Source organism: Mauremys reevesii, unplaced genomic scaffold (genome assembly GCF_016161935.1).
Source record: "Mauremys reevesii isolate NIE-2019 unplaced genomic scaffold, ASM1616193v1 Contig75, whole genome shotgun sequence".
In the NCBI taxonomy this organism is placed as follows: Eukaryota; Metazoa; Chordata; order Testudines; family Geoemydidae; genus Mauremys; species Mauremys reevesii.
The window spans coordinates 244,532-256,375 of record NW_024100890.1 but is presented as its reverse complement, the minus strand read 5'-3'; the positions used below and the strand labels follow the sequence as shown (position 1 = coordinate 256,375).

The following is an 11,844-nucleotide window of genomic DNA, read 5'->3' as shown; positions in this document are numbered from 1 at the left end:
ACAGACATTTTTGCAGCATGAGCTTTCGTGGGTGAATACCCACTTCTTCGGATGCAAGTGAAGATGAAGCTGCTTTCATTCTGTCCTAGCTCTGCAGTGAGCACCTCTATGCCTAATTTGATCATTTTCTTCATTATTTATCACATTCACAAGTTGGAATCAGGTAGGAATCCCACTGGTCCTTCTGCTGCTTGTATGATTTGTTTCATTGTAGTGATTTATAATTCATGCCTATTCCACTCCTTTGTACAAAACTGAAAAAAAAAAAAACCCAAACCAACCAACCAAAAAAAAAACCCAAACCCACCCTACAGCAAATTTCAGATTGGCTCAATATCAGTAAATAAGTCTCCACTTCCTCCCCAACTCTTCTGGAGGAGTAATTCTCCATCAGCTGCATATTAGGCAACTCAATTTCTCTATCCATCTAGGTACTTATATCAGCATAGTATCTGAGTGTGAGGCTGTATGGAATATGGGTTACCATTTATAATGGCATTGATACCGATATTACAAAATCACAATAAATCTTATCCAAGATATGCCATCAGAAGTAATTATGCCGCTCTACCGTGTGCTGATTAGGCCTCAAATGGAGTCTTGTGCCCAGTTCTGGGTGCCACATTTCAGGAAAGATGTGGACAAATTGGAGAGAGTCCAGAGAAGAGCAACAAGGATGATTAGGGGTCTGGAAAACATGACCTATGAGGGAAGATTGAAAGAACTGGATTTGTTTAGTCTGGAAAAGAGAAGACTGAGAGGGGACATAAGTTTTCAAATACCTAAAAGTTTGTTATAAGGAGGACGGAGAAAAATTATTCTCCTTAACCTCTGATGATCGGACAAGAAGCAGTGGGCTTAAACTGCAGCAAGAGAGATTTAGGTTGGACGTTAGGAAAAACTTCCCAACTGTCAGCGTAGTTAGACACTGAAATAAATTGCCTAGGGAGGTTGTGGAATCTCCATCATTGGAGACTGTCTAACCTGCTATTAAAAATCACCTGTCAGGGGTGGTCTAGATGGTGCTGGTCCTGCCATGAGTGCAGGGAGCTGGACTTGATGACCTCACGAGGTCCCTTCCAGTTCTATGATTCTATTGTAAGGTATCAGTGGAAAAGGCTTGGTTTGCTAAATATGATAAGCTTGTTTATAGGTCTGTATCATCTTTGTATGGTGAGATATAAATGTGTGTGGTATATTTGTGTCTCAAACTTGTGCTGTGACACCCCCGACAGACCAGCATTAGCACTATCCAGCCTGCTGTAGAATGAACCTTTGAGAGAATCCTGAGACTATGAGTCAGCAGGATGTAGACAAGTATCTGGGGGTAGCCGTGTTAGTCTGTATCCACAAAAACAACGAGGAGTCTGGTGGCACTTTAAAGACTAACATATTTATTTGGGAGAAGCTTACGCCCAAAATAAATCTTAGTCTTTAAGGTGCCACTGGACTCCTTGTTGTTTTTCAGGACATATAGGGACATGCATAGGTGCCAACTTCTACTGGTGCCAGTGAGTGCTTGATTCCTCCCTCTGCCCCATCCCTGTCCTTGCCCCGCTCCCATTCTGACACCTTCCCCAAATCCCGACCCCGGACCGGCCTCTTCCCTGCCTCCTCCCCTGAGCATGCCACTTTCCCACTCCTCCCCCCTCCCTCCGAGAGCTTGCTATGGCTGTGTGGCAGCAGCAAGTGCTGGGAGGTAGGCGGAGGAGGAGGTGTTGTGGGACGGGGAGTTTGGCTGCCAGTGGGTGCAGAGCACCCACTAATTTTTCTCTGTGGGTGCCCCAGCCCCGGATCACCCACAGAGTTGGCGCCTATCAGGTCATGCCGATGAACAGGGGACTCGAAGTACCTTTTCATGCCCATGTGCTGTGAGTTTGTGTTTGGGACATTGATGTCCATGCGACATGGCAAAGGATATAAAAAGGCAGCTGCATCTTCTCCATTTTGTCTACAATCCTGCTTCTCACCTCTGGAGTAACTTCCGTACAAACTGAAGCTTTGAACAAAGGACTGATAGACCCATCCAAGCTTCGGATGTGTTCCAGAGGGACTTTGCAAGCTAGCAAACTCACCAGTGCTGCTAAGAACCTGATATATCGATTCTGAAGTGTCTCTCTCTTTCTGTATGTATATATGTGTGTGTATATATATGAAAGTATCTGACTGCTTTGACCATTTAGCAACTCTCTTCTTTTTCATTCCTTTTCTTTTCTAATAAAACGTTTAGATTTAGATACTAAAGGATTGGCTGGCAGCATGGTATTTTGGGTAAGATTCAAACTGGTATTCTGGTAATGTGTCTGGTCCTTTGGGGAATTAAAATAACATTTTTTATAACGTGAATAGAGATTTAAGTAACTTCTCACTGTACTGAACCTATTCACTGATTGGGAGACAGAGACTGGAATGCAGTAAAGGGGGCTGTGTGATTTTTTTTTCTAGATAACCAGTGTGGGGGATCAGGAGCACAGTTTGTGACTGGTTGGTGAATCTAACTATGGTGTAAACCACCAGTTTTGGGAGAATCTTCTCTTCTTTTTGCAGTCTTCCCTGATGTTGGCATTTCCACTGTGGGCTGCTCTACACACCTCTGGTCGTGCTGAGCATCCTATTTCACATGCTTGCATCCTCTATGGCCCAGTCCTTTCTCAAACACCAAGAAAACCTGGCCTAAAGCTGAAGTGATTTGGGGTCAGTGAGGCCAAGGCAAGTGAGTCCCAGGGTTGAAGACCCTGTACTGAAAATGTCCTGGCAGTGACCTCGTCTCACTAAAAACAGGTGGAGGGGGGCAAAGGAGGAAAACTCGAGAACCTCAGCTGATCTCAATGAAAATTGTCCTCATACGAGGTGAGAGGTGGTGGTCTCCAAAGAAGCTGGGTCCCAAAACATTAGGGTGAAATTCTAGGTGATCTCTGACTTCAGTGGAGTCAGGATTTCATCTTTTCACCCTTCTCATATTAAAACCAAAGCTGAGAATCACATCAGAAATATAGTGAATGCTGGGACAGATCACAGAGCTCAGGTATACAGTGTATATACTCAGGTCACTCTGTCTGTTCACGGGACACTGAAATGGCTCTGTGGCATGTCAAATTAATATAAGGGGAGTTATCAGTGACACCTATACCTGAGTTGGCCTGTCACTTTTTTAATGCAACTCTCCCCTCCCCCCCTTTCACTTGTTTGTCATTGTGCCAAATTTTCAATGTTGAGGCTGGAAATTTGATTGCCAGGTGTCTGCCCCAGGCTGAATTTTTGGAAACTTTGAACCTATTGAACCCTCCGAGCTGCTTCTCTTTTTGCTTTGGTGTATTTCACAGCCCAGTTCAATGTGACCGGTCCTGGTCACCCTGTCACTGCTGTTGTGGGTGAGGCCACTGTGTTACCCTGTCACCTGTCCCCCAGGATGAGCGCTGAGAACATGGAGGTGAGATGGTTCCGATCTGATTTCCTTTCATTTGTGCACCTGTATCAGCATGGGAAGGATCAATACGGGAACCAGATGCCAGACTATCGTGGAAGGACAGAGCTTTTGAAAGCTGGCATCACGGATGGGAATGTTTCCTTGCAGATTCTTAATATCAGACGCTCAGATGAAGGACAATACAACTGTTTTGTTCAAGATGGTTCTTTTTATGAAGAAGCCCCAGTGGAACTGAAGATAGCAGGTCAGCTGCTCTTGTCTGTATTATCTTAGTCTGGACTGCAGTTTTTGTTCTTTTCTACTGCAACAACTGTGACTAGCAACTTGTGAATTATTTTAGAGTAACACAGTGTGACTAGATTTCAGCACATTACCTCATTCATACACTTTGGAAAATATGCTGAATACTTTCCCAATGTTTTATTAAAGACCTTTTCAGAATGGTCAAGAGTTTTCCTTGCCCAAAAGATGTTTTGGCTGACTTCAAAAGGAGGGAGAGAAAGGAGGGGAAAGACGTCTAGACAAATATGGGCCTGGTTTATACTAGAAAAGTAGGTCAGCTTAACTATGTCACTCAGGGGTGTGAAAAATACACACCCCATGACTGACAAAACTAATCTGACCTAAGTCCCCATGCATGACGCCAGGAGAAGTCCTCTGTTGGTGTAAGCAGTGTCTCCACTGAAGCACCACAGCGGTGAAGCTGTGCTGCTGTAGCCTTTCAAGTGTGGAGAGCCTGTGGTCTTCCAATTTCTCTGCAGTCATTTTGAGGCGAGGCTAAGGTGGGACTGCCAGGTTTATAGGCCTTCTGATGTGGGTGGTCACTACTGGTAGTTAGGTGGAGTACAGTCAAAATCAGTTGTAGCTTTCTGATTGGCTGAGGCCACATAAAGGTGGCGGCGGCGGGGGAGAAGTTATGTATTTTCTGTTAGTGGATGAGGCCGAGCATTTGTCCCCTGCTGCTTTGACATAGGAACCATGGAGCCAGTTGGATTTATTTATTTGTTTAAAAATAGAACAAACAAAATGTCTATCCAATATACTAAAAACTGGCTTTCTGAAAAATTCATATCACACTAGGTATTTAAATGAAGTGGCCAGATTTCCAAATTTGTTCAATGCTCCATTGCTCTTGGGTGGAGAGGACAATATCTCTCACTTATTCAGTGAAATTATTTTAAATATTTGTTCACATCTTTTCCTGTGTCCATGGGTATTGGGAATTCAGAAATTCCAGTGTTCATTTATCTCTTCTACATGAGCAAGTGATCTCCAGTGGGAGTAAGGGATCCACAATCTCTCACTCATCCTTTTAGCTGTTAAGTTACCCCATTGATTTGTCACACATTTATGTAATTTTCTTCTAGCTTTGGGCTCCAATCCTCTCATCTCTGTGGAGAGCCACCAGGATGGAGGGATCCGGGTGGTTTGTCAATCGGCTGGGTGGTACCCAGAGCCCAAGGTGCTATGGAGAGATCCCAGTGGGCAAGAATTACCATCACTCTCTGAAGCAAAATCCCTGGGGGATAGTGGCCTGTTTGAAACAGAAAATTCTATTATTATAAAAGAACATTCAAACCAGAACCTGTCCTGTTGGATCAGGAACACCGTTCTCAATCAAGAAAAGGAATCAACCATTTATATAGCAGGTCAGTTACCAGCTAAACCCACACACAGAAATCACCTTCAGCAGAAACAAAACAAAACATAGGAAACAAAGAACTGAAGCATCTGTTGTGCATTTTTTACAACCTACATAAAAACAAAGAAGTTTAGAAACTGGTACCTTAACAGGTCTCAACTCAGGCAATCTGATTGCCTTAATTTGGAAGATTCAGAGTTACCAGAGTTTTGGGTTTCATGTAAATTTAATCTTAACTCTGATACTACTGAAAATCTTTCTTAAAAAAAGAATATGATTTTGAGAAGAAATATTTACCAAACCTTGAAAGAGTTTGTTCCTAAAAACTTAACTTCACCACAGTGATTTTGTGACTGTAGCAATTTTTACACTATGGTTTGTTTGCTACCTTTTCAATAAGTGAAATGTCACCAAATTATGTGGGCTTGTTTCCGCTGACATTCAATGGGAGTTGTGCTCATAACTCACTTTGCCTTTGTTTACACACAAAAGCTGCACTATCTATGGAATTATTGATGAAACCCCTAGTTTGAATGCTCTTATTTCAGTTTCAGAGTGTCCTATGTTTTTAGCTTAAGTCAGTTCCTTACTGATTTATACTAAATGGATAAAGGACACTATTCAACTGATTTACAATTTAAAGTTTTGTCAACCAGTTTAGTTAAATTGGGGCAGTCCTGTTACATGGTCAGCTGTGGAATCAATGTAACAATGACTGCATGAGTGTTACACCAATTTCACTAAACCAGTGCACAGATCCTGTGTGGAGAAGGCCTTAGGCATGTTTGAAATGCCCACCCTGGCTAGATGATTTAAATGCTTTAGACACAAGAACAGAAAAAGAAGATGAATCAATTTTCAGCACTTAATGTTTGGCTTAATTGCAATTTTATAATTCATTGAAATAATTGGGGAAAATATTAGTGACTCACTAAAATACTCTTGCAATTTCTGAATGCTGCTGAACAGTGAGGAGCAAATTGTTTACTGCCATAACTCTACTGAAGTCAGTGCTGTTTTGTGAGCAGAGAATTTGCCCCTGAACTCAGTGAAGCTCTGAATACCTTGAATCATACCAGGCCTGTTCATTCACAGGTTAATCAGAGCTAAAGCTGCGTTGGTTGGAGTAATTTTTAAAATCAGGTTTTGGTCTTTTGTGTAGCAGAGAGGGGGTCATGTTTTCACTCCTATCTCACATATGTCCTGCTGGGGACTATTTACATAGTTACATGAAATAGAGAAAAAAAATAGTGTTGTCCCTGTTTCCAAACTAATGTAAATCCTGTGGGGTTTATTTTTCAGATTTCTTTTTCCCAAGGGTGAATCCATGGATGGTGGCTCTGAGTGTGATTCTCCTGGTTTTGTTTGGTTTCATTGGCCTCACTCTTTATCTATCTAAAATAAAAGGTAAACGTCACAGGGGAAGATTTTAGTGAAATGAACATGAATTTTCTTCTAATAAACGAAAAAACAAAATTTTACACTAGGCCAAATCTGTAAATGTCGTGCTCTTTCCTCCAACAAGTAAAACTTTTGTACAGATTTGTCTCCTCATAAGGGTATTTCTTGGTTTATTTATGATTTTTTTGGGGGTGGAGTTTTTTAACCAGAAAAACATGAAAGCCCAGATGCTGCATCACTAACATCAGTTAGAACTTTGTCATTGACTTCAGTGAGTATAGGATGAAGCATTGAATAGACAAGTCATATCGCTAACACAATAATGCTGATAATTTGAGGGCCAGAATTTCCAGTCTGCACCCCCAGAGCTCCAAGTAAAGAAAATGGGAATGTGAGAGATAATACAAGGAAGCAGAATTGGGCTCTAATGGCTAGATTTTTAAAGGTATATGGTCAGCTAACTTTCACTGAAATCAGTGGGAGTTAGGCCCCTAAATGTCTTGAAAAATCAGACCCTAATTCCATAAGGAATTCAAAAATTTCAGAATTATAAATCCTTCCAGAATTTTAAATAGTCAGTTACAGTTGGACACTTAGCTCGTGTGGCCACAACGTTAGTAAAACATGAATGAAATGTTTGGTATTTAGGGGCCAGGCGTTCATATCATGAAAACACTCCTTTAAATCTCCCATTAACTGAAAATATTCTTCAATAACTTGTATTTACATCTGTTTGCTTTTTTTCGTTTCTTTAGGGAAACATCTTGGAGAAATCAGTAAGTTCAGTTTTTCTCCGCATAGAACCTTTTCCGTTAAGTTGTTTGCTGTTTTATTATTTATGATGATGATTGTTAAAGAGAGATCAATTTGAAAATTACATGAAATATCAGTGATAATGTATTGATAATGATTCAGTATGTGGGTAAGAGGAAATCAGAAAGAAAATGTTCTTTGCAATGTATCTTCTCTGAGAGTGAAATCCACATGGTGCTGGAGGCACCATGACATGGGGGACCAGGAGGACTCTGTGCCCTCAAATGTCCTCTTGCCTCATCTGACCAGTAAATAATTTGGTCCAACATGGATCTTGTGTGTAATTATATTTGAAGAGGAGTTGTTCATTTTTTCATTTAATGTTAAAAGGAAATTGGGATGAGATTAAACCTGATAAATTTCACCCCAACAGGTAATATGAAAGGTTATACACAGTGTTCAACTTTCACAAAACTTAGACAACCGTATATCCAAGAGAAAAATACTCCTAATAATTATTTATGATTTATTTCTGTTTTTAGGGAAACGTGATACAGAAATCAGTAATTGTTGTGCCCTTTCCTCCAACAAGGAAAACTTTGTACAAATTTGTCTCCTTGTATTTTATTTTCTAAAATGAGAAAAACATGAATGCCCTGATGCTGCACCACTACCATCAATTAGAGCTGTGCCTTGGATTTCAACAAGTGTAGGATCCAACACTAAATGCACAAGTCACAGCACGAAAAGAATGTTGATAATTTTAGTGATGTGACTTGCACTCCAAACGCTCCCAGCAAAGTGAATGGGAACATGTAATATGCAAGGAAGCGGGAATGGGCTCTAAGGACAGCTTTTCAAAGGTATTTGGACATCTAATGCCAATTGAAATCAATGGGACTTAGAAACCTAAGTACTTTTAAAAATCTGCCCCTAATTCCTTAAGGAATTCAAAACTTTCAGAACTAAGTCCATGCAATAATCAATTATTTTTTTGATACTTTACTCTAGTGTAGACACAAAATGAGTCCAAACATCTATACCCCAAGTTTACAGGCCCTCAGCCCATGTCTTGTGAGCCTAGTTAGCTGACATGCATCAATTAGGGGTATTCAGTTGCTATGTAGCCACATCCTAAGGGATTTTGCAGGTGCTCTGTGCCCTGCCTGGGGGTTGGAAAGGGACTCTTCTCCCCAGACCTCAGTTATTTCCACTCACAGTTGGTTGTTCTTAATCAGCCAAGACCCAGAGTTCAGAGGTGCCCTCATATGGCTTCACCTTCCATCCCTGAAGGGTGTGTGTGTGGAGGGGGAAGGGGCATTGAGCAAGGGTCCACTGCTGCCTCCACCTGTGGAACTGTTTTGCTGCTGCTATCATTGTCACCACTGGCCATAGGTGCCAACAGCCCCAGAGCACCCACAGGGAAAAATTAGTGGGTGCTCTGCACCCACCCACAGCCAAGCTCCCCTCTCCCCCCAGTGCATCTTGCCCACTTGCAGTCTCGCTGACCAACTCTTCCCCCTCCCTCCCAGTGCCTCCCACCTGCCACAAAACAGCTGTTTCACAGCACTCAGGATGCTCTGGGGAGGAGCGGGGAAGCAGCACGCTTGTGGGAGGAGGTGGGGAAGAGGCAGGGTGTGGTTGGGGACTTCAGGAAGGGGGTGGAATGAGGTGGGGGAAGGGGTGGAGTGGGGGTGGGGCCTGGGGTGGAGCAGGGGGTCTAGTACCCACCGGCCAGAGGGAAAGTCGGCACCTTTGCCATTGGCTGCTCACTGCCTCCCATCCCTGCAAAGGGGTGAGGGACATCGAGCAGTGCCGTTGCTGTCTCTGCCACCACTGGCTGATGCCTCTGCCTCTGGTTCTGCTGGTTTTTCTGGTGCTGTTACCTCTGCCACCGCGCAGCTCCACTGCTGTTCTCACGGCTGCTGCTGGCCCCTCACTGCCACTTCTGCAATGGTGCGTTCTGAGGTTCCGCGTCCTACCCAGGGATTCCAGCAGGCCGTGACTGCTGCTGCGTCTCCATGTTCACTGCAGTCCTGTCCCCAAACTAGGTCTATGACCTGGCCCCTAGGCCTGCTCATCAGTGGTTTCAGCTCTCGCAATCACTGAATTGAAACAAAGACTCTCCATGAGGTCTAATCAGCTCCGGCTTTAAACATGGGGGAGAGGAGAGGAAGGTCAAATGGGTTTTGGCAGCTTTATCCCCTGCTTAGCCAGTGAGCTTTAATTTAGGGTGTCACTGTGACATACCCACGGTACAATCCAGAGTAAGGGTGGCTGTGTCACCCCCACCCTGCAACCTGGGTGCTGTATACAATGCTCTGCCTCCTACCTGGACGGCTCACAAACAGCCTCCACTGGGTCTGGATTCTTTAGCTGATTTTCAGATTAAAACCAAGGCCTTAAACTGGCCTCAGAAGGGGACTGAGAGCCAGTGAAGGGACTGGAACATGGGTCTGATGTGTCACTGTGGCCTAAGCCCTGGAGAAGGCCAGCAGCTGCATTAGGTACCAGCTGGAGCCTTCACACTCAGTTGTGGATTCAGTGATCTACAGTAACCCAGCCTGGCGGTGCCAGAGGCAGGGATCACTGTGGCCAGAATCTTGCCCATCGGAAGATGAAGAGTTTCCTAGTGAGCTGAGCTGTTTAGACACTGATGCTACCTTCGTCACTTGGGCCTAGTGATGGATCACATAGGACCTGAGTCTTTGCACCTCGACTTTGGTGAATGGGTCTGTACAAATTCAATGGAATGAAGGGGGGAGTCTCATCTAGTTCTTCAAAATGTGTCCCTGCTTCTCAATCAGTTTGCTCTTGCCTGGGTTCTGATTAAGCCAGTTGCTCTTCATCCCAGAGGCCTGGTGTTGCTGCTTTTGTAAATCCTTGAGAATAGTCCGTTACTGTTGGACACTTAACTCTAATGTGGCCACATGGCTAGTAAAACATGAATGAAATGTTAGTTATCTAGAGGCTAGGCATTCATATCATGAAAATACTGTCTCCTTTAAAACTGCATTAAATGAAAATATTCTTAAATAACTTGTATTGACATCTGTTTGCTTTATTTCATTTCTTTAGGGAAACATCTTGGAGAAATCAGTAAGTTCAATTTTTCTCCACACAGAACCTTTTCCATTAAGTTATTTGCTGTTTTATTATTTATGATGATGATTGTTAAAGAGAGATCAATTTGAAAATCACATGAAATATCAGTGATAATGTATTGATGACAATTCAGTATGTGGGTAAGAGGGAATCAGAAAGAAAATGTTCTTTGAAATGTATCTTCTCTGAGGGTGAAATCCACATGGTGCTGGAGACACCATGACATGGGGGACCAGGAGGACTCTGTGCCCTCAAATGTCCTCTTGCCTCATCTGACCAGTAAATAATTTGGTCCAACATGAATCTTGTGTGTAATTATATTTGAGGAAGAGTTGTTCATTTTTTCATTTTATGTTAAAAGGAAATTGGGATGAAATTAAGCCTGATAAATTCCCCTCTCGCCCCGCTCAGGTAATATGAACAGCTAGACACAATGTCCAACTTCCACAAAACTCAGACAGCCATATATCCAAGAGAAAAATGCTCCTAATAATAATTTATATTTATTTCTGTTTTTAGGGAAACGTGATACAGAAATCGGTAAGTGTTGTGCCCTTTTCTCCAACAAGGAAAACTTTGTACAAATTTGTCTCCTCGTGTTTTATTTTTTAAATGAGAAAAACAGGAATGCCCTGATGCTGCACCACTACCATCAATTAGAGCTGTGCCTTAGATTTCAATACGTGTAGGATCCAACACTAACAGAATAATATTGATAATTTTAGGGCCCAATATTACAGTCCGTGCACATCGAACGCTCCCAACAAAGTGAATGGGAACATGTAATCTGCAAGGAACTGAGATTGGGCTCTAAGGGCAGCTTTTTAAAGGTATTTGGACACCAAATGCCCATTGAAATCAATGGGAGTTAGGAACCTAAATACCTTTAAAAATCTGGCCCTAATTCCTTAAGGAATTCAAAACTTTCAGAACTAAGTCCATGCAGATAATCAATTATTTTTTGATACTTTAGTGTAGGCACAAAATGAGCCCAAACGTCTACACCTCAATTTTACAGGCCCCCAGCCCATGTCTTGTGAGCCTAGTTAGCTGACATGGGTCAAGTGTTAGATTCACTCCCTCTGGGGCACCTGGCATTGGCCACTGTCGGTAGACAGGATACTGGGCTAGATGGACCTTTGGTCTGACCCAGTACGGCCGTTTTTATGTTCTTATGTTGGAAAGAGACTCTTCTCCCCAGACCTCAGTGGTTTCCTTGCCCATAGCCTGGATCAATGGGTTTGTGAGGGACAGGCAAGGATGCGTGATGGGAGGCTGGGGTTGATTCCATCCTAGAAGAGATGCACTTAATTAGTGTGTGTTTGTTTCTGATTCTATGTTACCTAGATGATCTTCAAAGAGAACTTGGTAAGTGTTTCTGTTTCTCGAATGCAGCCTTTTCCGTGGTGTTGAAACTCTCTCTGGATCTCTCGATCTCTCACCCTTCTGCCAGGTGGAGTCGGCAGCAACACGGGCTGGGTTCAATGTCAAGGGTTCCTCTTAGCAACACAAACCA

The 11,844-nt window shown here is 42.9% G+C and overlaps 1 protein-coding gene across 1 annotated transcript; it reads left to right on the top strand.

The window, feature by feature from the left end:
* On the top strand, positions 1-11,838 carry LOC120394714 (butyrophilin subfamily 1 member A1-like). Its single transcript, XM_039518917.1, has 10 exons — positions 1-163; positions 3,324-3,671; positions 4,795-5,076; positions 6,372-6,476; positions 7,226-7,246; positions 7,766-7,786; positions 10,302-10,322; positions 10,690-10,739; positions 10,848-10,868; positions 11,724-11,838. The coding sequence occupies exons 1-10, from the start codon at positions 52-54 to the stop codon at positions 11,739-11,741; spliced, it is 999 nt and encodes a 332-aa protein (XP_039374851.1). The 5' UTR covers positions 1-51; the 3' UTR covers positions 11,742-11,838.
* The last annotated feature ends 6 nt before the right edge of the window (positions 11,839-11,844 follow it).

Excerpts from the sequence above, each read along its gene's own strand:
- LOC120394714 (XM_039518917.1), top strand. The coding sequence starts at position 52 with ATGCAAGTGAAGATGAAGCTGCTTTCATTCTGTCCTAGCTCTGCAGTG. Across the intron at positions 7,247-7,765 it reads GAAACATCTTGGAGAAATCA|GGAAACGTGATACAGAAATC; the intron begins GTAAGTTCAGTT and ends TTCTGTTTTTAG. Across the intron at positions 10,740-10,847 it reads TCCCCTCTCGCCCCGCTCAG|GGAAACGTGATACAGAAATC; the intron begins GTAATATGAACA and ends TTCTGTTTTTAG.